This window comes from Lutjanus erythropterus, chromosome 21 (assembly GCF_056507025.1).
Source record: "Lutjanus erythropterus isolate fLutEry1 chromosome 21, fLutEry1.hap2, whole genome shotgun sequence".
Classification (NCBI taxonomy): Eukaryota; Metazoa; Chordata; class Actinopteri; order Lutjaniformes; family Lutjanidae; genus Lutjanus; species Lutjanus erythropterus.
The window spans coordinates 23,383,350-23,408,477 of record NC_139337.1 but is presented as its reverse complement, the minus strand read 5'-3'; the positions used below and the strand labels follow the sequence as shown (position 1 = coordinate 23,408,477).

Genomic DNA, 25,128 nt, shown 5'->3' with positions numbered 1-25,128 from the left:
ATTACTTAACATACCCAATTTTTACATTACAAATATTTTTTTACCCACTAGCATCATAATGTGTATCACAGAGGGTGAGCAAGACTTTCAATAAGTGTTAAGTTACTCTTCAAACGTATTGTTTTGAGTGTGTGTGATAATAACTGAAAGTTACCCAGATGAGTGTATCAACACTTTTACAAGGGTGTTGGCTGGTTTCAGAAGTGTGGGGAGGCACAATTAAGTCATGCACACATAATAACTATCATTTCCGTAGAAAGCACGATAAATTTCCATAAGTATATAAATGTATTGTGCTCTCTATATCAAACAGAAAGATAGGAAATGCTGTTTAAACATCTGCACTGTCAGAAAGACCACTGTGTGAAATTTACTGGCATCTAGTGGTGAGGTTGTAGATTGCAACCAGCTGAATACTGCTCACCTTACCTCACCTTCCAAGTGTGCAGGAGAAAATACAGTGGCCCTCATGGAAGAAGACTTACTCCCTCTGTTGATATAAACCAGTTAATAAAGAAACATTTATTCTAATGTTATTTATCAGGTAAAATTAATAAAAAATAAAAGGCCCATAACTTATCTTTCTTTAAAATAAATTATTTTGAAATGAACTGACTTATTAACTTATTTAACTTGGTGCAAGAATTGACAGATAAACCAGATATTGTCTGCATTTAATAACTGCAACTGTATTTAAAGGTAGAATCAGTAGAATTTGTCCGAGCCGATCATAAACGCACCATAAAGATAGTTGATCGTTGAGTCTCGTTCCTAGAACATCTGTTTTGGGTGGGTAAAGCGTCCCGAGCACCAAAAAGTAATGAAAAAATAAAGAAATACAGGCAGAAAGCAGCGTCTCTGCAGATGCAAACACCTCCACACACTTCTAGTGGGTCATAAGTTCATTGATGAGCTTATACATTGTTTTAAGGAACATGCTGCACATTACAGCATTCTGACATGTTGGAATGATTCATAAATATAAACCTCTCCTCCTGGGGAGAATGAAAAGCATGTTTAAGCTCTTTTACTATGGAATATACATTTATGGGATCAGAATTATCCTCATTTCTGTGAAACTTTTGCTCCTCTTCAGCTGATTCAGTTGTCTTCTCCTGCAGAGCTCACCATCTGATCCTACTGATCCTACAAAGATTAGCCTTCTGTTGCTAACAGCCTCATTTATCCCGTCACACAAAGCCGGCATATCTGTCCCTCCTTCCTGCGAATCATTTTATTTTCATTGTGAATTAAAAACTGGTTAGAGGGCCACCTGGCACCCTATCATGGACTGGATTTGGTCTGCAGGCTGCGAATTCAGTATTACTCTTAATGAAAACATACTTTAATATTATATATGATGGACAACACGTCTCCACTTCCTCTAACTTTACAATCGAAGCTAAAAGATCCCAGATACGGGTGCTGCCATCTTGCATTGCGTTCAGCTGTCAATCATGGCACGAAACCCTGTTTTTAGATGATTAAATAACTAATTAAAACCAAACTGATCAGAAAAATGAACAAACGTCTATGATCTTTTAATTTGGCTCATGTCCTTTGTATTGGCATTGGGGAGGCAGGATTTATGACTTGTGCTGCAGCCCGCCAGCAGGGGGCGATTGAGATGCTTCAGCTTCACTTTTGGGGAACTGTGATCTCATCCACCTCTAAAATATAGGTAATTGCATCTTTAGAGCAAAAAGTTTTAGTTAGTAATTGTAGAATATTAACTGTATTTAAGAATGTTTTACCTGAAAAACAGGAGGTAAAGTTTTTGTTGGTTTTTGAGGCTGCATGCAGATTGACAGCAGCCCCTGCAGACACCAATTAGGGCAGTTAAACCAGCAAAATACGCTTTGTTGTTGTTGTTGTTGGGTTGTTGCCAACCAACAATTATCATTCAACAGTACCTGTAGTCAACTGTTTTAACACGTCCTGATAACCATTCATTAATTATACGTGATTGCATAATCATCTCTTTGATTTAGAAACAACTCTTGTGCAACTGTAGTCACATGATGCAACTTGTTCATCAGTAACAGTCCCATAAACAAACAGTGGAGCAGTTCGTGCTTTGTTGAGGGACACCTGTTGCCATAGAGCCAGTTTAGACCTTGAAGCGCTGCAGGTACATAACATGTTTCCCTGCTGCACAGTGCAAATCCAGTCAGTTCTGTTCATTTTACATGAAGAGGGATCATTTCTGGCGTTACATGAATGTACTTCTCTGAGTAAACTGGGTCGGTATGTCAAGTCATTTTCACTAAAAACAGACCACACCAGCAGCATGAGACACAACAGCTGGGTTGGGTTTTGTGTTCTTGGGTTTCTGAGCCGGAAGTAGCGAGACCCTACATCAAAAACCCTCACTGAAAGATGCAAAATTACAAGAAAAGACAGGAGAGAGGAGAGAGGACAGTTTTAAGAGCGCCCATCATATTCAAAGCACGTATATTCTTCTGAATGTAAGTTGTTTTTGTATCCTTTGGCAAAGTGTTCTGCTGCAGCACATATAATGAATCAGCTGTGAGAAGCCTGGGGAGGAACAGCTGGAAAGTTAAGAGGTGAGTGATAAACTGCTGAAGGAGAGGCAACTTTGATGCTCTTATTTTCCAGCAGAGTTGCCTCCAGTTTCCACAGAGCCAGACGTGAGTGAAGATGTGTGACTAACATCTGTTAGTTCCCCTCTCGCTCCAGTTTAGTTTGTGACCAACATGTAATGATTTGCTCCTTCGGTGACAACTCAGCATCAGCTGCTTTATTTGATGCCTAATCTGTGATAAATATGAATAATTTGTTGGAAAAGTTGGACGATTCTGCCACTGGAGAGATGACAAATGGAGCTTTCCACTCCCTGAAATGCAGCTCGTCTGTGTGACTCATGTTTTTCATACTGTACATTCTTGTGCAGACTTACTGTGAGTACAGGAAGATGCTGTTTTTAGCCAGCTAGCAACATGGTTGTATAGATGGCAAAGTCAATCTGTTAGTCCACACTGAAATATCTCATTCTCCACAACTACAGGATGGATTCAGATTAATTTTGTACCGGCATTCATGGTGACCAGGCAAAGAGACCGACTGCATTCACGTGTGATGTGTCCATAGCAGCCATTTTATTGTACCCAGTGAGCACAAACCAGGATCTCAACATTGATTTTTATTCGAAAACTGGTTGATCTTTGGTCTGAATGACCTCTTTTCACCCTCTTTTCAATCAGCTAAAATACAGTTACAGCATCAACATGCCACAAAACACAATCATTGAATCATTTTGTTAACTTGTTCAGTTATAGACGATGTTGATTAGTGTCTGTAGCATTTCTCCAAAGTCTTATTTCACTGTTAGGTGCTATGCATTTAATGTTTCATATATAATGTTATAAATATGAACTAAATAGGTTGTGTGCTGCCAACAAGAAGCTTCCAGGACATTGTATTGGGACAAGATATTAATGTAAAATAAGGAAATTGCTGGCTCAGCTGTAGCTTAATGTGCATTTGCAAGCACTTAGGCATATTTTGTATAACTCTGACTACTCTGAAGGTAAATCCACCAGGACGTTTATAAAGAGCAACAAAGAAAGTGTGGTGGATGAGAAATTAAATGCATTCTCTTAGTGGGGCTCCAAAGTGACGATTGGCAAGTTTTTGCACATTGGATAAAAATGGAGAATAAAAAATGTCATTGCAAATCCTGCCGCAATATAGTTTAAATGCTTACATTCAATCAACGTCTTCAAAAGCTTTAACTGCTGAACCTGTTCTGAAAGTCTTTTCACCAGTTTTATAAGCATTTTTTCAATGGAAAATTTCTCACTGGGTAGTGAGAACATTTTTTTAAATTAAAATCTGTATAAAATCACCTATAGTAACCTCTAATCACACTCTCATGAAACCACAAACTAGACATTCAGAGGATGGATTGTTTTCTTAGGTATAGTGACAACAAGGGGGTCTGTGAGCGATACCCACAATATAAACGTTCACCAACCAGTTGCTGAAAAATGCAATTGTTACAGAAAAGTCACACATTTTTGATACAAAATCACAGCACACAAAAATAAAAGTGTTTACTGTATTATGAAGAAAAACTTGCCACACAGTGCTGAGCTGGATTTCAAATGAATCTTCAGGTGTCCACATTTCAGATGATGGACACCTCTATGAGGCATGTACTGCTGACCTGCTGTCACCCTCCAAAAATGTCAGAATGGGTTTATTGTAGAGCAGCGGTGGAGTGGAAGGAGTTAATATGTATTGAAAGTCAGCAAACTCAGTCAGAGGCAATGATGGTTCCAGTCTGAGTTCTTTTATATATATTTGTTTTTCATAAATATTACATAGTTGCACAAAGTACATACACTGATGTAAGTTGCTGAAGCAATGCAATGTGACAGGTGTGTATTCAAGAAAATGGGAAAGTCGCAGGTCTGATCGTTGTTTTCCTGAGAGCTGATGGCCTCCTAGGTGACCACTAGAGGGAGCGATGTATCACTTGAAAACTTATATTGCCATTCACTAAACAGGTAAATATAAATCCTTATTATATATCACAATATTAGTTCTATTTTTACACTGTGTGAAAAGAGTAAAGCATTGTTTAAAGTTTTACTAAATTTGTACTGTACTTGTACTTGTTTTTATGTGAAATTATTCAGTATTTTCATGTGTGTGATTATCTTAAAGCTAATCCTGGAAAAATATTCTTAAAACTTAGGAAAACTTTCCTAACTCCCTGCATTTAGATTTTTAATCTTAACAATTCTTAGTATTTATTCAAAGATCTTGAACATATGTTTATGTTTGTGATGCTCTTGTGTTTGAGTTGTCACAAAATCTTAAATTCCCCGATGACTGTCATTGTGTTTCAGTGTATTTGTCTCTGTGTATACCTGACTGTAGGTGCATTTCCCAGTGATCTCATCATTGTCCACACACTGTTTGTCCCAATCAGTCTCAGTTTTCTTAATCTTAATTATCTCGCGCCACAAATTTTTGGTCATCAGTTTTTATGCCCTGTAAATGTTTGGCCTCCAAATGTGCTCAGAACACAGAGTTCCCTGAGTCAGAGCACCATAAAACTTCTTAAATATAATAAACGGTTGAAGCAAATAGGTGTTTAGATGAGTGTGAGACATCTGCTACCCTGGAAACCCATAAAAGAGGGTTTCCTACTCAGATAAAAACTCAATATCTCCAAACTGCACAATATAATTAATGATGCAGGTGTGTTTTAATAACCTGGGAAACTTGTAAACACCAAGTCATGGAAAATTAATACTAAGTGAACGTGTTCATTGCTGCAAGCAGTGATCTTATCCAAAGTGGCCACCTCCTACAGCAACTGCAAGAACAAACAACTCTCTGTTAAACTAAATTAGATTATTATTAAAGTGCATATGCATTATTCTAACACACACACACATACATTTATTAATTTGGGGTCCTGGCTGTTGCATCATATATAAACTGAGACATTTTTGCCTGGATACCTGGGCAGCACCTCGTACTTTGTTATTCAAAACCACACCCACAAAATGTAACACACTTTTTATTTTAAAATGTGCTTGTAAAAGTTGATTGTTTACTTTCCAAAGAAAACCACAAAGTCCTCTCTATTATTGAGTAGTTTTAACTCACAGAGTGTACTTGCAGGTATACGGGCTCTCTGGTAAACATCTGCCTTTAGTTACAGCTGCCAGGCAAAGGCATGTCTGCTAGTAAAAGGCTGAGTCGACTGTTAAAACCAATACAGAACCCCCCTCAGGCACCAGGCAGACGCACAAACAACTTTCTGTTTTGACTGAACGTTTGCTCACAGCTCCTTACGCCACAACGCTGGCACGTTTCCATTTCAAACTAACTGTCAAAAACAAGACACATTAGCATACCTGTGCATGTGCGAAAGGGAACTGTTCCAGAATGACAAAGTGCATTTTATGTCTGAAATGAATAGTGGTTAAATTATGTAAGCAATTTAACCCACAAAAAAGGTCAAACTACAGTTTCCAAGGTCAAAAATGAACTTTTAAGCTCAAACAAAGGTTGCAGAGCATCTAAGCAATTTCAAATTTCTTTATTTTTCACAATTAAGTTTCTTACCAGCAACAATATCCCATTAAAATACTTTTTTTTTTTTTTCTGCCAGAGCTGATATTTTATCACAGAATCTGGTCAAATGGATCAGTGGCAGAAAGATACTTACTGATCCATCTGAGTCCTCTTTTATTTTCCGAATATTCAATGTATGCATGTTTATTCACCATCAGTGGTGGAAGATCTTTTATTATTATTATTACTTAAGTAAAAGTTGTAGTGCCACGGTGTGAAAATACTCTGTCCTGCATTCAAAATCTAACATAAGTATAATTACAAAAATATTAGTATTATAATAACAATTTCGACTACTTTATAAATTGCTAGGTTGATTCATCTGTAATAATTAATTAGTTAATTTAGATTTTACAATAAAAATCAGAATCTGCAAAGTAACTAATAACTAGTTATCAAATAAATGTAGTAGAGTAAAAAAGTTCAGTATTGGCTTCCAGTAAAAAGTAGAATATGATGGAAATTTATAGTCATGTAAAGTACAAGTATGTCATAATTGTACATAAGTACAGTACTTGAGTAGATTTACTTACTTTAGTTCCACCACTATCTGTGACACAAAAAGATACGTTTGGAGAAACTGACCTCATGTTGTTTCACTGTTTATTGATGATTGAATGTATTGATGTATTGATCAAATACATCTGTGGCATAAAGATACTTTAGGAGAAACTGACCTTTTATTTATTTGTTGTTTTTTTTTACTGTCTTCTGATGTTGATGCTCATCTCCACTTTTGTTGTCATTCTCTGAAATGCGATATTTTGTTCAGTTTTGCCATTAAAAGATCTCTTGAATATCCTGGAACTAATTGTTCTCAGTTTGTCCGCCAGGGGTCAGTATTTTACCAGCTATCGCCAAATCAGGGTTTCTATGTTTATCTTACATATAGCCTAATTTCTGCCCTCAGAGGGCTGCAGTGTAAACATTAAAACTTGCATGGGACCAAACTATTTTCCTGCCTGAAGATACATGTGTACCATTCAGGCGTACTAGAGTTTCCTGTCATGTAAATCCAGCTGCCCACCAAACTCCAGATAAAATTTGCCCATATTTGGTGGGGTGTTCTACATACAGAAATAATATTCCCAAAAAAATGTATATATGCTTATTCATTATGAGATACCAGCTGAGGCAAAACTTGCTCAGAATAACACTGTTTCTATGTGCTGTAATGTGTTTAATTTAAACTCACGTTATAAGGCAGTATTTTGTGTGCACTCTCAGTGACAATAATGAGTATGGAAACATAATATGGATATAATAAGAAAAAATATGAATTATATATTGCAAAGAAATATAAAACAGTAAATAACTGAATGAGAAAGACGGGAAGAAGATAATAAAAAGAGATAATTATAAAATCATAATAATCATAACAATCCAGGAGTTAATTACTCTTTTTGCTGTCAAACAGATCAAGTGATTTTAATAGAAAATTTTGTTCCATAAGAAAAGGTGCAACCTTTTGAAATGATGTGCAAAAGTTGTTAATCAAAAGAGCACAGTCATCTGGATTATCATAGTAACCAAACAATATTTTTTTTAAGATAAAAAGAGTAAACAGTGTTACCAGGGTCAAAAAAGTATTACAGATGTTTCGCAATCATAAAATAGATGAGAGATTGTTTCTGCTTCGTGGTCACGAGAGTAACAGGAAACGTCAACGTCAGTACACGTAGCAAAAAAACATTTAACGGGTTATATTTTATGTAAAATTTTGCTTTCTTAGCTTTGTTTGAGATACAGTGTTAATAGGGTGAGAGACAACACCTTGTCCAGTTAATGCTCACAATTTGAGACCTTCAAAATAACTTGCCTCTGGATACAGTTTTATTCTGTCTTTGAAATGTTTGGCGAATATGCTTATTGTTGGTGACAATAACGGCCAGGTTTAGACTCGTTGGTGACGTCACGGCCGGGATGCCTGGCCCACGTGCGGCAGCAGTTGGTTCCAGCCTCGGGGAGGGTCGACAACCACCGGACTGCGCAGCTCAGGCGCAGTCAAATGCGGAGCCAGGAAACTAATCCTACCAGTTTGGGATTATCGCCGTTAACCGAATCTCCACCGGCGTTACCGTGGGACGCCCCGTCGCTTAAATTCGGCGCTGTTTGATGTCACCTTGCGTCTCCCCCCCACCCCCTTGACGATGATTTGGGAGGAAGATGCGCCGGTCTGAAATTTCCGTTGACCTTCGCCTCCGCTCAGCAGCATCGAAGCATTACTGTGACGCGCTGCCGCTCCTGCCGCTCCTGCCCCACTTTCACCTCCCGTTCTCGCTAGAAACACAGGTGCTCTGACTGCCTTCCAGCCGCCAGTCTTCGGTTTTCTTTTTAATCAATCAAGACCGAGGCAGATGCCCCTCGCTCTGTCATCCCGGCTTGTACTATGGTGGAGTTTCCATCTCTCAGTCCTTACTGGCCTCTCATCCGCTTTCTGGTGCCTTTGGCTATCACCAATGTTGCCATCGACCTCGGGGAGCAGGTAACGTTTGTGTTTTCCGCTCGTTGTTTGTCGCTGTAGCGTTAACATCAGGTCAGAAAGCCCAAGACTGCAGCTTTGCCTCTGCTAGCGGCGGCTAACGGCATTTAACGGTTTTATTCTTCTGTGAGATTATGTTTGTGAACCGCTGCTGCAGCATCAGTGTTTGATCTCCAGAAAACACCGTCTCTCCACACTGACACTGGACATTTCCACCCTGTTTTTGTCAAGTTAAAGACGGCTGCTTTGTGTTGTAGCTACAGCTAGCTTAGCTGGAAGGTATCCATTAGGTTTTTATATACATTATTTAGGAAGAGGAGAGGACCTCACGCAGAGAAAGGCCCAGCTTGTTTATTCTGAGAAGACGTTTTTCCTGTAACCAAATACACTGAGCTCATGCAGATTTAAGCATTATTTTTTTTTTTTATCCAGCCTGTCCTAGAAAAGCACCACAATATGTGCCTGTGATTTGTTTGTCTTTTGATCAATTAGTAAATCTGATTCAAGGCCTATTCATAGGCGTAGATCAGAGGTTCTCAACCTGGGGGTGGGACCCCTAAAGAGGTCTCAAGATCATTTCTGGGGGTCACCAGATGGTTGTGCAGAAAAAAATATATAAACAGTGGCAAGCATAGGTTGATTAGATTAGCTTCCAGATCTGAAAAGTGAAGCCAATAAGGAAGTGCCTGAAACCAGCATTCTTTCTAATGTCCAGCAGGGATCGACGTCACTGGTTGGCCAATTGTATAGACTCTTATGGGAACTTGATTCATTACCTCTGTACATAGTTTCCAGAAGAGTTTATGGTCTCATTTGCTAGTTTCACTTCTTCTTCAGTACAGCATTATATAGCTCAACATAAAGGACTGGCTGCAAGTTAAATGCTATGTCGGGCTTGTAAATCTGGTAACTCATTTGCCCAACTGGACATGTTTTAAAAAAATAACTGTTATTTTGATCACTCAATCATGACCGTAATTTTTCTTGCAAAAGGGCAGATGGGGTGTTTTTGCCTCTCAAATATAGAGATTTTCCATTAGTTGTCACATTAAACTGTATATGTTTGGTTTTTAGACTGACAAAAAGAGACATCATCTCAGACTTTAAAAAACAGGGATGGACAGTCACTGTTTTCTGGCGTTTTGACCTTAGGCACGTAGCTTTCTGACCCACTTGCCTGATTGCACAAAAAACAAACAAACAACAAAAAAAAAACATTGACACTATTTTTTGTAAATGATGGTCCTGTTTAGAGTAAAATGGACAATAAAGCAGGGTATGTTTTTTGGGCGTGGCTTCTGTGCAATTGACAAGTCTCTCTCAAATATGGATCAATATTCTTTGTTTTTTAAATATTTTGGTGTACTGTTTAGTTGCTTCACACTTGTTGTAGAGTAGACATGAAAGAGTATGAAAATTGCATATCACAATTATGGTGACCAAAATGATCATGGGTATCAGTATTATTGCTGTATTGTCAAAATGTGCTGCAAATAACCGCAAATTAGCAGCAAAATGCACTTTTTGTTTGCATGAACATTAAAATAATGCCGATCAAGAGTCTGCAGACACACGACCTGTACAGCAGCAGAAAGCGTAGTGTTTTCACAAGAGTAGGTAATGTTAACGCTGAAAGCTTCTCTTTAGGTTATTAACAAGCATTAGCAAGATAGACAAACTATCCACACCCTCTTCACAGGAAAGGGCAGTTTAAGATTATTTTCACTGTCAATTAATATGGCCATCATTTTCTTGGTTAATCGATTGTGGTTTGGTCCATAAAACATCAGAAAAGGTTCCACAAGGTCAGTGCGCGCATCATTTGATGGGAAAATATAGCTTCCTTACCTCCTAACTGTCTCTGCACAATGGACAAGCCATATTGTCCCTGTTGTATACTTCTTATCCATATACACCAGTGCTTCTGTTTTGGCACACCAGATTGCACAGATGATTAAGGCAGTAAATTTCTGCCTTGTTAGCATTATTGCTGGCAAACAGACTTCTAACAGTCTCAGAGCTTTCAAACAAATCTTTATTGACAATTGTCAGTGGCCAGAATGGCTGTTCTATTTTCTATTTTACGTGTACAGTGTGAGCACTCCGGTCCTGGCTTGACGATCTGATCATACAGTGTGAGCACATAAATCATGAGCCTTGGCTTTACATCACAGATGATTTACCTGTGCAGTGTCTGCCCAGCTTAAGAAAAAGTGCAAAACATATGCGCTGAAACATAAAATAGCAAAGTTAAACTACTTGGTCCAGAAAGCACAATAGGGAATGAGACTAGGGAATGTTTTTTACTCACGTTTGTTATTTATTTACACCATTTTGCGACTCAAAAAGCTTGAGATCCACTTTTGTAAATGATGGGGGATCATGTACCTGGTTTGGTTGGTTTTGTTGTTTTTGTTCTTTTTTCTTTTCTAATTGCCATGTTTCCTTGCTTAGATATTTCCTGCCCTTTCTCAGCCATGTTCCTGATCCAGTGGCTGCCCTCTCCCAAGAGACAATGGGCTGATAGTATGAGAGTAAAAAAACACATTGAAGCTTGGAGATGTTAGGATTAAGCTTATGTAATGGCTCTGTTAGCTGGTATAAATAGCACACAGTCTTGCAAAGGAAAAGGGCAGCAGTAGTAGTTGTTCTGAAGGTAAAACTGAATGGAAGTCATTCTGGGATGAGTTGTGGGTGTTTCCTGTCCAGACATTATGATGCCGCTCACACTGCTCTGCACTCTAGTCAAAGGTCTATTTTTTATTGTGTCAAATGTTACATGGAGCTATTCACTGATAATGCAGGATAGTGGCTGTAGTGGAGTTTAAGTTTCCATCTGGTCAGAGATAAAGTTAGGCTAAGTCATGGTCATGTGGACTGGTCACAGTGCCCACACTGAACTTCCCCCTCCATGTGCTGCTGTCTCATTCCCCTGAAACCTCTGACACCTAATATCTTTTCCAGGCCCTCAACAGGGGCATAGCCACAGTCAAAGAGGATGCGGTTGAAATGCTGGCCAGCTATGGCCTGGCCTACTCCCTGATGAAGTTCTTCACTGGACCCATGAGTGACTTCAAGAATGTGGGCTTGGTGTTTGTCAACAGCAGGAGGGACCGGAGGAAGGCTGTGTTCTGCATGGTGACGGCCGGGGCCATCGCATTCGTCCTTCATATCTTGATAGGTGTGTGTTTAAAGGTTGTTTGTGCATCCCTGATGACACGCTGTGCTTAAACCACATCTCGTAAAAGCAAAGTTTTGGTATTTGTGGCACTCCTCAAAACAATCAAAACAGGGTAAAATAGATCTCCTTAACCTCTACTCACCTGTGGTTTCCTCTTTTCTTTCTGTAGCTTACACAGATTTAGGATACTACATCATTAATAAGCTCCACCATGTGGATGAATCTGTGGGGCACAAGACAAGAAAGGCTTTCTTATACTTGGCTGCATTCCCTTTGTTGGATGCAATGGTGAGTGCACAGTATAGTCAGACATTTTATCATGCAAGCATGGACATAAACACACCTGATCTATAAATAGCTGGGTTTTAATCCTCTGTCCATGCTGGTTTCCAGCGCATTCTCTGCTTTACTGCTTTACAGTTTATCTCACGTCCATTGTACAGCCTGACATCCAGCTGTGGTCTATCTTTTGTTTTTTAGTTGTTTGTCTTGGTGTTTTGGCATAACTTCTCTTTCCATTGTTTTGTTTGAAGGCATGGATTCATGCAGGGATACTTCTAAAGCACAAGTACAGCGTCATAGTAGGCTCAGCCTCAATCTCTGATGTTGTGGCCCAGGTAATTTCATTTAAAGTTTTAAACTTAAAAAGCCATCTGCTGTAGGTAATACACTTATTGTGGATAAGTACTGCATCCGGTCCTACTAAAAGTAATCCAAATTGTTCCTTAATTGCGGAACGCTGCATTGAAGAGCAAAGTTTGGTAGTCTGTGATTTTTAAATCATCACTGCTCTTTCCTGCAGATTGTGTTCGTGGCCATTCTCCTCCACAGTAACCTAGAATGTGTGGAGCCTTTACTCATCCCCATCCTTTCCCTGTATATGGGTGCCTTGGTCCGTTTCAGCATCGTCGGTCTGGGTTACTACTGTAATATTCATGACAACATCCCAGACTCCAGTGGACTCGACGTGGGGGTAAGTGCTGCCTTTTTATTATTGAACTGTTATTTAGCCCACCCTGGAGCCTGGTTCTGCTCAGGGTTTCTGCCTGTTAAAGGGAAGTTTTTCCTCACCACTGTCACCTTAGTGCTTGCTCTTGGTGGGAACTGTTGGGTCTCTGAAAATAATAATGTAAAGAGTACAGTCTGGAAAGTCTATGAAAAGTGCATTGAGATAATTTTGGTTATAATTTGGTGCTATATAAATAAAACTGACTCACTTTTTGTCAAAGTCCTCTTCAAAAGCATTACAGAAGGGTAGCCTCCATTGTTATTTTATATATGATCCTAACTAGTTGAGCCACCTCAACCAGAGGGACAACAAAGTTTTATTTTTTTTAATAATAAAATAAGGACTTAGACTTGTCTTTTCTTAAACAAGAGTGATTTTATTGGATGTGTAATCTTGATCCCTGCAGGGTGATGCCACTATCAAAAAGATGCTGAGTTTCTGGTGGCCTCTGGCCCTCATCCTGGCCACTCAGCGCATCAGCCGACCCATCGTCAACCTCTTTGTGTCTCGCGACCTCAAGGGGACCTCTGATGCTACAGAGGTGGGTGTATCAGGAATTTAATTCACCAAACATATCTTAACTTCTACAGAGCTTTTTCCTGTCTTTTCTTGTAGTGACTAATTGTCATGTGAGATTAAGAATTGTTTTTAACATTTAATCAGGATGTTATTAATAAAGCTGCCACAAATAACTTAATAAAATTTAATACTAGTATAATTATAGACTAATGTTCGATACAAGGGGTCATTAATAGGGGATTTACAACTACATGAAGCCAGTGGAGTAATTTTTCCCTCAAGTTATTGCAGATGAAATGCCAGATGCTAACAAACTCCCTCTGGAGCTTTCTGGCTTACAGAGACCCTAACTACTAGAGACAATACAAAGCTGTTTACCAGAATGAACTGGAAATCATTGACAACACTGGCTGCCAGTGGTTTGGGTGATTCACCATGTACATGTGAAACTCAGGGCATGATTACACCGAGTGAAAACATTCCTACATGGCCCTACTGTTCCTGCGTAAAGCCTGACACTGCCCGTTGTTGTTTGGGACACAATAATGAGCTCAAGGCCGCTATCCAATCATAAACTTGTGAAAAACCGCACGCCGCTGGGAAAGTGAGAGACTACATGTGTTGCTTTCATGTCTACTATTGTTAGACACCTGTCATTAATTTAGCTGTGTGTGCTGCGTGTGGTATTTTCAACATTAAAGTGGTGGCGTGCTGATGACTTATAGCTGCCGTGTCTTTGTCATTCCAGGCCGTGGCTGTCCTCACAGCCACATACCCTGTGGGTCACATGCCCTACGGTTGGTTAACCGAACTGAGAGCAGTGTACCCTGCCTTTGACAAGGTAATCCAGACTCCCCCTACCAGTGTTTGCTGCAGTGGTATTAGTTTATTGTAGATGGGTTTGTTTATGGCACTAATGTCACTCTCTCTTACCAACAGAACAATCCCAGCAACAAGCTGAACGCTGGCAGCCCCGTCACCAAGTCACATATTAAAAAGTTTACATTCTGCTGTCTGGCTCTATCACTCACGGTAAGATGAGGGTGAATCTTTTCTTTTTTTTTTTTTCTCACTCACATAGTGTTATTGGTTATGCTCTCAAAATATGGTTTTAATTAGCTCAGAAAGAAGGTGTGGTTAACAGTTTGTTTTTGTGGTCTGTGTTGAAACAATCCTCAGCCTCTGGCTGGAATTTGATAAAAATTTAATGAGTTTTAGAGCTGAAATAATGAGTAACTCGACAGAAAATTAATCAGCTATGCTTTTGATAAGATATTCATCGTCTTAGTCAATTATTAAGCAAAACACTTTTTTCTCTTTGTTGAATAATTAGAAAGTCAATTAAAACTTTAAAGGCACACCATGCAGTATTTTCCTTAAAAATTAAAATGAAAACAACAAAACAATGTATGGACATATAGACATAATCCCTCTAAATCATCTCTTATGACCTGCTAGAAGTGTGTGGTGGTGGCTGTATCTACAGAGACGCTGCCCTCTGCCTGTTTGGTAGTGGTGTGTAACCCCCAGAGAATACAGCAGTTTGTGTTTGCCACTCTATAAAAACATAGCAACCAGTGGTTACATGGCATTCTCTGTCTTATCCCTCTACTGTCAGTCTGTTAGAGCTGCAGAGTGAGTTTTACACACACATACACACACACACACACACACACACACACACGTGGAGAAAACTGAGGCTCACTTTGGCTGTGTTCACATAAAATATTGTTTTGTGCAGAGGTGCGGGCAAGTTTAGTTGTGCTTTAGAAGATAATCTCTGCAAAACAATCAGAAAATAATGTTTTATTTCTCTGATTTGCTGCTTTGTTCTTGCTGACGGTGCTCCTTTACTTCATTCACTCTCTATGCCTGTGCCGGGGAGGAAGGGCCAACTTTGATTGGCGCATTTACAAACAATGCTGCATATTTTACCTTTAATATCTTTTGGCTTTGGACCATTGATCAGAAAAAATAAGCAATTTGAAGATATCTTTGGCTCTCGGAAAGTGACAGGCATTTTTACCTATATTGTGTTTAAATAACTTACTAATAAGTTGCAGCCCTATGTAGGTTGACTGAAATAAGAAGAGAAAATGATTCAGTTTCTTTTCAGTCATTGCTGTAATTCAGACAGTGTTATCCAGACATTCTAGGACCTACCTTGACACTTGATACAGCTAGCATAAAGTTCAAGTATAGTTCCCATATTCATTTTCACAATAGGCACTCCTAAACATGCAGGGTATTTGTTTACAGCCTAAGGTGTCCTTCATTGAGACTTGACCTTTCATACAGTAGGTGTCAGTTGTCATACCATGGTGTCCTACTGACAACCGACTCATATTCAAAGAAAAATACTTTACTTCCTGATTGTACTGTACACATATTTTCCAATAGCAGTTGAATTATGCTTTGTTTTGTTTTTTAGATTCTGTACAAGAAAAGATAAAAAAGTAAAAACACATCGCAGACATCCAGAACATATCATCTGTCTTCTGCTATGTTTATGTTTTTCTAATCCTGCTGTATCTGTGATTGGAAGATACTGTGAGTCGGTCAGGGTTCAGCTCCATGACTGACAGAACCAGTTCAGTGTTATGCAGAAACATGTTTGACATAGTTTTTGCATAGCTTGCCATGGGCAGTGTTGTCACCAGTAAGTCTCTAAACCTGACTGCTTTCTCAGAAACAAAGGCAACATTTTAGGAGTTCTAAAAATGGTCTTGCTTTCAAGCCAATTAATTATATTGGTCCAGCTGTACAGTTATGTTCAAAGTGATTCACAACTCAGTTGCAGGCGAACTCAATGTACTTTTCCTATGCCGTCCTGTCGTGGTTTCAGGTTGCAGAGAGAGGGAGACACATTAGAGTGGAATTTGTGAAGAGGCTAAGGAGCTTTTGTGTCCAACACTCCCACCCAAGCTTTAGGAGTTTAATAAAACAGGCATTCACATAAAGACATATCAGTTAACACATTCCAAAAGCCCATCGCAGGTGAACTTTTTTACTAAGCAATGAGTGTATGAGTGCGGCAGTCACATCATGTATGCTGCTGCGGAGTGTTTTAGTTTTTCTGCAGACTGTTTGGATAATTATTCCAGCAGATCAGCTTAAAGAACACTTTCTGATCCAGTCTCTCTGATCATATTTACCATCGACTCAGTGTTAATACAGTGATGCAAAGTGAGTTTTGGTTAAGTGAAAGGGAGCCTGTGCCTCAGTTAGTTGTCTTAACAGCCCGTATAAGAAAAACAGGAAGTTTGTGGCCAAGGTTGGGTCTTTTAAGAAGGAGGAGGAGGTGGAGAATGAGGAGGAGGAGGAGGAGGAGGAGAATGGCACACCAGATGTGGAATCCCAGAGCTGTAAACACGTATGTGAGGGTGAGGGTGTGTGCTCGACACAGCACAACAGGCAGAAAGGTACAGTATGGCCCATAGCTGTGTTGAAAACACGAGCTGACAGCCCTCATGCCAGGGCTTGTTCTGATTACACATGAAAGAAAAACAGAATGAAAAGCAGCAGAGGAGGTAGACGGCATGCATTTGGGAAAGGAACTGAGCAGTGTTCTGTAACAAATAATTTTATCTTATGAAAACAGGCTGTGTTTAGGATGTTGAAGCAATGAGTGTGTATGTGTCACCTTGTTTAGAGAAACCACAGCTGAATCAGGGGAGACGGCGGTTTCACTTGAGCCACACAAATTAGTTATTATGTGCCTCCATCTTGCTAAAATAATGATATATGGTGAGATGATACCTAATGAACTCATCATTTGTAAGTAATCTATTCCTATATTTTGGTTCAGGGGATCAGAAACCACAAAACCACATCAAAGGCTAGTGTGCAATTCATCATTTCCTACTACATATGTAAATCTTTAAAAATGGTGACATGTTTATGGAATTAATCTGGGCGATTATATATATAATATTGAGAGCCTCTGGTGTGTACCATCCCTTCTCCTCCCTTTATTCTCTCATATCATGAAGTATGACTCATGGTCGGCAGCATAAAATAATTTTACATTTATTCATTTTGCAGACACCTTTGTCCAAACAAATGAGGTACAATCCAAGCCACAGTAGATCAAGGAGAAGCCTCGGTGAAGTGCCGCAACATTCTGTTCCACATGCCACCTGATACAAGAGCCACAAGGTTAGGAGATAAATAGAGAGGGATATATTAGATGAGTAAGTACTCTCAGAAGAGGTTGGTCTTCAAGCAATTTCTGAAGACACAAAGAGATTCTGCTGACCAAATTGAGTTTGGTAACTTGTTCTTTCATGAGGGACTGTAGGGGAGAAGAGTTTGAATTCCTGTGTATCTGGGAGTTCAGCTAGGTGGGTGCTGTTAGTGGCCAGGAGGTGAGGATTAATTCTGATGATTTTATTGCAAGCAGTGCAGTGTAATAAAAAGTGGACTGACAAGCTGTTTTTGGTTGGTTTAAGATATATTGCCACATTTTAGGCCATTTGCAGAGGTTTTACTCTGAATGCTGGCAGCTCTGCCAGAAGGGCATGATAATGGTCGAGGCCAAAGATGACAAATGCCTGTACAAGTAGTCGAGCAGCCTACTCAGTCAGATAGGACCTGTTATTTCTGAAGTTAAGTGGTGCAAAGCAACAAGACCAAGTGACATGACTGATCATCAATCAGGATGCCCGGATTTCTTGTCGGCGAGGCAGAGCTGAGCTGGATACTAATGTTGAAAGAACCGAAGGACCGGCTGCAAGTCTTGGAGAGACTGAGTTATAGGTGGCCCTCCATCATTCATTCTGAGGTATCGTTGAAGTGGACTGGTGGATGGAGGGTCGTTTGGTGGGAAGGACAGATAGAGCTACGTATCATCAGCATAGCCAGGGATAGAGCGGCTAATCAAATCAAGGTAAGTGGTGAATATTGAGGAGACAAGGGGACAGAGTACTGACGCTTGTGGTATCCCAGTGGAAAGGAAGTGACGCTTATACTGTTCTCCTCGCAGTGCCACTTCTGAAGGATCCCTGTGATCCATGAGCCCTGTGAGGTATGACTCAAACCAAATAGGTCAAGATAACGCAGACAGGTTAATTTGGTGGTTCACAGCATCAGTGGCTGCAGACAGGTCCACAAAGATTGGGGTTTAAAATAGAACTCGCATTGGAAAGATAGTAGTTAGACTGGCCTGCAGTTCTCACCTTTTAAATGGGTTGATGATTGTTTATGGGGAAACTTGAGCCAACTTACACATTTTGTTTTCATTAATGGAGCACAACAGCATGTCTGGATCATCAACAAAATTGTCCAGCTATCCTGGTGGAGAGTCAATGACATTAAAAGAGATAAAACAGATTTTGACTGAAGTGGATTGCATGGTATTCAAATAAGGAATGGTTTCACAGAGAAGGAAATTAAATTAAATTGTTGGAAATTAAAAAGCTGCCGCATCTCCTCATCCAGATGCCCTACCAGTATGGGAGAAAGCATGATTGGTGTTTTTTTTTTTTTTTTCTTTATCCAGGTTTTAGTAAGGTTTAGTATGTATAGTATGTCACTGTCTGGCAAAGACAGGGATGAAATCAACTTCACTGACGGTGTGCTGGCAGTTCACAGACCAGCTGAGAAGGAGGTACAAATAAGCAATGACTGCTGGAAAGTCTGGAGGTTATAAGGATTGCAAATGGGCAAGATTTGTGTTACCTTCGAATAACAGGAAGATTGAGAAACACAAGCAGAGAAGATGAAGACCTTTGGCGGTAGGATGGTGTTTGTGTAAAATGGCTCAACTCAACTCTGCTCGCTTTAGGCTTTACTTCAGTTAGTACCCTCCTAATGCAGGCAGAGCTGATCATCACAGCGATACTGTTCTCGCTGCTGAGAAACAACACACACTCAGGAGCTTGGTCTTGAGAAGCTGCAGCCTTTGTTCACTCAGAAACTGAAAACTAAACTGTACATTTACTGCAAGACGGACAACTTCACTGCTCACCTTTTCCTCTGCGCAGCATGTGTTGACCATCACTCTGCAGCTGTCTTGCACTCATTCAAATAAAGTTACACACTACTCACTATGCAATACTATTCTGATCAATCAGTGGTTGCCGATTAACCTTTATCATCAGGACTAAACCCAAAATGCTCCCAAACAGCGGCAGAGACATTTTACTCTTTAAATAGTGATGTAGGTTTATTTACCAGTCGCCATCTTTCTCAGCTTAGCTGCCTTGTCCACCAGTAGAGAGACTGATCTTAGGTGGAGCGTCCTGCCCACTACATTACATCACCTCAGTACGCCATCTTTGTATCAGTTCAGTAGAAAGAGGCACATCTGTAAGATGATAAATAGGCAGAATAAGGGGAGTGATCTTGTTCTATGGCCTGTTGGTGGACTGGGACAAGGAGACTTTCAAGTCTTTACACAAATGAGGTCTTAACACAAGGAAGGCTGATCAAAAGGGCTTCTCCATTGCCCTTTATATAAATATACAGTGATAAGTACCAGATATGATACAGATAATACACTGATTATCTTTTGCTCACAGCTGAGACAACATGAGAGTGTGTGTGGCTGAGTTAGGAACAGTGTAGTCAGTCAGAGTGCAACCAGAAAAATACCTTTTTTGGATCTCTAAGCCCCCTCGGTGCTTAAAGAGTGCAGAAAAACTGTCGTTATACAATTTTAAACAAATTGATGTATTATTCATGTCAGATCAGACAGGTTTACTCTGTTCTACACCCTCTAACGTGCTTATAATACATTAATAGCTTTGAGATGCTTTGGTAATGTTGCACGTGCCACGGCAACTGCTTCTAGAAACAATAACATTGTCTGTCATGTGTTCGCTCGCTCGCTTGTGTTATGGGAGCTTCAAAGGCCCACATTCAATGCGAAACCCCTTGAGTTAATGAACTAATGAAATCTAATGAAGCGTGCCGGGCGACTCTATTGTGGTGCAGCGAACGCAAAAATGAATTTGCTTTTGTTCATTTTGTGTCCAGCTTTGCTTTGTGGTGTTTTGGACTCCTCATGTATCGGAGAAGATCCTGGTTGATGTCATTGGGGTGGAGTACGCTTTCGCTGAGCTGTGTGTGGTCCCACTCCGAATTTTCTCCTTTTTTCCCCTGCCAGGTAAGACACTCAATTAGATGTTTGTTTGTTTGTTTGTTTGTTTTTTTTCCTCCAGCATCTGTGATTTTCCTTCCTGCTGTGGCTTTAACCCGGGGCGTAGCTCCGACCAGTGGGGTGATGTTTCCACTTTGTGTGTGTGTGTTTGCAGTGACTGTTCGGGCTCATTTGACTGGATGGCTCATGACCCTGAAAAAGACCTTTGTGCTGGCCCCCAGCTCGGTTCTCCGCATCATTGTCCTCATCACCAGTCTAGTTGTGCTGCCTTATATGGGGTAAGTCAACACTTCAGAGAACACTGTCAGGGTCACAAAGGTCAGCACTGTTACTCAGGCTTATATCATACAGTATTGTGTGGTACTTTGGTAAAATGGATATTTATATTATTGTTCTTTATTCCTGAAAAGATCCAAAACACTTCCACATGTCTGAAACTGTCAAATAATAATATGTAAAATGCAGCAATAACTGAAAACTTCATACAATCCTTTTGTATTTCAGGGTTCACGGGGCCACACTCGGGGTTGGATCCCTCCTGGCTGGCTTCATAGGGGAGTCAACAATGGTTGCCATAGCAGCCTGCTATGTTTATCGACAACAGGTGAGAACACCTGGTTCGAGGTATTTGCACACACCTTATCCCGTGCTTTCAGCAGCCATTTTGAACCAGGTGTGTCCCTCGCTTATTATGATCATCCTGTTCAGTCTGACTAGTGATATAAGTGAAACTAAAACATCATGAATGCGCACAAGAAAAAGACCTCAAAAACTTTTCATGTAGGACAGCTATATAATCTACACAGCTAGTGTAGTGTTTTATCACTGAAATTATTATTTAAGTGACAAAAAGGATGATATGGCATCACACAGTACGTACAGAAGTGCTTTTACAGTTTTCTGCTTATTGTACAGTCTGTTTCTCACCGACTGTCATCCTGTTCAAGAATCCAATATTCTTTTTTTTTTTTTTTTTTTTTTTTTTTTCAAAAATAATTCTTGGTTATGTTTAAGAATAGCATTTTGAAGTTCAGTATATCTTTTAAAATATTATCAAAAGCTTTCATTGTCCCTAAGTGACATCATTTTTGGACTGTTAACAAAAAAAAAAAAACGGCGTGGCAACAGCTTCCAGCTTGCTTTACTTTGTGCCAAGTTTGCTACTTGACACAGAACATAGTTCCTCAAAATGCAGCCTGCAGGCCAAGGGCAGCTCCCAGAAACATTTTGTGCCCCTGAACGTGACATGAGATGCAGGCAATGTATTATTATTTTAATCATCCGAGGTTCATCTCAGTACTTTAGAACCTACATTCATTACACCACTCGGCTACTCTGTCAACCTGCGTCCCGCCTAAAAAATGTCTGTCAAGTTAGGAACGACAGCTCGTAGAAAGCTTCTGGTTGCATGGCAACTAGTGGCACCCTGGGAGCATCGCAGGAATTACAGTGTCATTGATGCTAGCACTGTTAGCTTAACTTAGCAGTTACTGTTGACAGCACGGCAGTTTAATGTGGGAGTGAGATGGAAAAGCCATGTGTGGTTGAGGAGCAAATGCGGTCTCAGGAAAAAAAAAGATCAACTCATCGGACCTTAAACTCTGTTATGAGACTGATTACAAGTTGATGGGTTTTCGTGTGCGGTCCTCAGTCATACACAGGCTCTCTAAATGGGCACTGAGTCATTAAAACTGGAGGAATACATGACAGGAATACTCACTGAGAGTATCTCTGTTTAATAGTAGCTAGTGCCAACATCTGGTTAGCTTAGCATAAAGGTTTGTAACATGAGGGAAACTGCTAACCTGGCTCTGTACCACGTTTTACAGATCTGCCTGACAGCAATTCTCTTTTATGTCTTTATGACAGACAAGAGAAAGATGAAATGACGGGCGAGAGAGAGACAGCAAACAACGTCATGTTGTGTTTCATGGTTTGCATCTTTGACCCTGTAGACCGCGTCCCCACCTATCAGCACCTTTAAAGCTCACAAATAAACATGTTATATCTCATCTGTCATTTTCCCTATTCAGGGTTTGATAGATTAAACACAGCTGGACACAGTGACTTCCTGGAGTCTCAGTATGACATGGTTTAAACAATTGTTCATTAGTGAGATTTAGAGGTGCTGGTAGGTTTATTTTGTAACCTTTGGACAGAGCCATTTTCTGATTCCACTTAATTCCAGTCTTCGTGCTAAGCTAACTGGCTGTTGGTTGTAGCTTTATATTTTCTGAACAGATATCTCACTGATCTTCTCATCTAACTCTCAGCAAGAAATTCTGTTTCTAAAAATGTTGAACTGTTCCTTAAATAGTTATTAAAACATCATCTGTATCTTTACTTAATCATGTTTGTTGTATTTGACTTACTTACTCACCAGTGGAAGGATGATTTGCACATGATGCTACACAACACGCTCTATTTTGGATCTGAAAAGTCCTTTCTTTGTTTGCACTGCAAGAACTCACTATGTGAGTTTGGAAGCTTTTGTAACCTGTTTTTCAGTAAGCAACACCACTCCCAAACTTCCTGCATGTTTAGTATTAATTTCCCAGTTTAAAATTTACTGTAATCACAGCTTTATTCTATATAATCCAGTTTGTAATGAGTAGGTGCTAATGACCAGAAGCATAATTTAATGAGGTTATCAGGTTCAGAAGGTCCTGCGTGCCTCTAAATACTTCCATCTTCACGTGAGAACCAGATTACTCAGAGTTTTACCGAGTTCTTCCATTTTGCAGCTTATCAAGTATTAGATTAGCCCAACAATGGTTTTAACGTCTTTCTTGTTTTCCATCTCCGCAGAAAAACAGCGAGATGTCCAATGAGCTGGTGGTGGAGGGCGAGGACTCGGCCCCGATGAGCGAGGTTTGCTCCAGGACTCAGATGGACGCCATCGAGGAGCTCCAGGAGGAAGAGGAACAGGAGTGAACTCTTGAAAGCAGGGGAAGGTAAAGCCGACCTCCACATGGAACTTTGCTAAAGAGGAGACCGCCGAGTGTTACAGTGCTGGAGAGGATGGTTTGGTTTCAGAGGTTCTCCCGACAGACTAAAACTTTGACTAAAGAGTGACGAGGTCTTCTTCACGTCGACCTTCACACCATTAAAACGCACACTGTAAAGAAAGCCATGCACCTCCAAGTGTTCATCCATCAGTGTAAATACTTTTTGTCTTCCGACCTTTTCAACAGTTCTCATAGTTTTGCATCATCGCACCAGCGGGTGTATTAACCACTTTCATGTGTCTACTGGTAAACAAGGGAAAACGACACCGGAGAACTTTTCCTCCTCCGCAGCAGCAAGAATGAAACATCTGTCGAGTGGTAGTGGAGTTGCCAAAATACAACAGAGTTCATTATTTTATGTTATTTTATCAAGATTAAGCAGCAAGGCCTTGCTTGAATTCAAATATAGACATGTTGTGGGACTTGTTGGGTTGTGCAATCGTATTTTACATACAATGGTGTACAGATTATTGTTGTTTTATATAGGTGATGCAATGTGTATATTTAATTGCCCAGAGGGGTCAGGAATCCCTCGTTATATCATTGCGTGTGTAACAGAATACAGTTATGATTGTTTCCATGCAGTCTGGGAGTCCATCTACTTTTGTTTTGCCAAGCATTTTCCTGGTAGTATTCAGACTGTCGTATGTAATGTATATACTGTATAGGCATTCTTATTTGGCAAATAAATTGCTTTATTATTAATCCTTGTGTTTTGTTTTGACGGTGGCTTTAGGTCCTCATTGTTTGATCCCACTGCTCGCTGTAAAAGTAGGAATTTTAAAATCAACCAATATTTTCGTAGGGCCTCTCACACTGCATTTAGCCCAGGGCCAAAGAGGATCGAAGCTCCTTTTAGTCCTGCGCTAACACCTAGAGGGTCGGGGAATTAATGGACTCTTAGATGCGTTGTGATTCTGTTTTGAAAGATTATGAATCGAACCCAAAAAATCAATAATTGTAATGATGATATCTTTCATAACTGCATTATAGCCCTCGTTGTCAGAATCTAATCAAATCAAGGGTGAAAATTTGTCCAGAAATGAGTGATGCCACAGCAGCGCAGCTTCTGTTTAAGTGTGTAAGTTACTTTACTTGAGATCTGGGTTTAAAAAAAAAAGTATTGAATGTAAGTATTGTTTCCATTATCACTAAGAACTTGACATCAGCGTCAAGTTTAACCAAAGAAAATGGGATGGAGGTGAAGCAAGTTTATGCTGCAAAGTAGCGACACCAAGAAGCTTCCTTTAGTTTGTGTGAGAGAGACAGAGAGCACGCAACTATGGTTATACTAACACTGAGACTGAATGATGTTCAGGTGAATCTGAGAAATTATATGTTACATCCTGATTGTTTCACAGTGGTTATGTTCTAAGCACAAACAAACAACCCGGCAGCTAATGGCTGCAATGACCAATTCTGTCTAAATTCTGTCTGAATGTGGCCCATAGGCTTAAAGAGGAGTCATGCAACACACTAAAATGTTAACATTTGTCACATGTTCCAACGGACGTTGAACCCTGCAGGAGTAGGGCAGAAGAGCAGTGTGAATCTAATAACCCTGGGCTAAGACTTCAGTGTAGAAAGCCCTTACGTAGAAAATTACTGAAGCAGAAACACTTTCCTTTTACACAAACCAGTTCTGCACATTTGATGAAGGTGATAAACCATGAAAAGTACCATAAAGCATGTTATTACTCCAATGGAACA

General features: G+C 39.9%; 1 protein-coding gene across 1 annotated transcript; it reads left to right on the top strand.

The window, feature by feature from the left end:
* Positions 1–8,054: 8,054 nt before the first annotated feature.
* On the top strand, positions 8,055–24,123 carry ankha (ANKH inorganic pyrophosphate transport regulator a). Its single transcript, XM_084710408.1, has 12 exons — positions 8,055–8,602; positions 11,564–11,780; positions 11,950–12,068; positions 12,314–12,397; positions 12,583–12,753; positions 13,196–13,330; positions 14,057–14,149; positions 14,248–14,340; positions 20,287–20,416; positions 20,565–20,688; positions 20,915–21,014; positions 23,219–24,123. The coding sequence occupies exons 1-12, from the start codon at positions 8,507–8,509 to the stop codon at positions 23,342–23,344; spliced, it is 1,488 nt and encodes a 495-aa protein (XP_084566534.1). The 5' UTR covers positions 8,055–8,506; the 3' UTR covers positions 23,345–24,123.
* Positions 24,124–25,128: the final 1,005 nt, after the last annotated feature.

What these genes read in the sequence shown, in the direction of transcription:
- ankha (XM_084710408.1), top strand. Translation starts at nt 8,507, where the DNA reads ATGGTGGAGTTTCCATCTCTCAGTCCTTACTGGCCTCTCATCCGCTTT. An exon ending in CCAGTGGACTCGACGTGGGG is followed by an intron (nt 12,754 to 13,195) that starts GTAAGTGCTGCC and finishes TGATCCCTGCAG; the next exon opens with GGTGATGCCACTATCAAAAA. An exon ending in CTCCTTTTTTCCCCTGCCAG is followed by an intron (nt 20,417 to 20,564) that starts GTAAGACACTCA and finishes GTGTGTTTGCAG; the next exon opens with TGACTGTTCGGGCTCATTTG.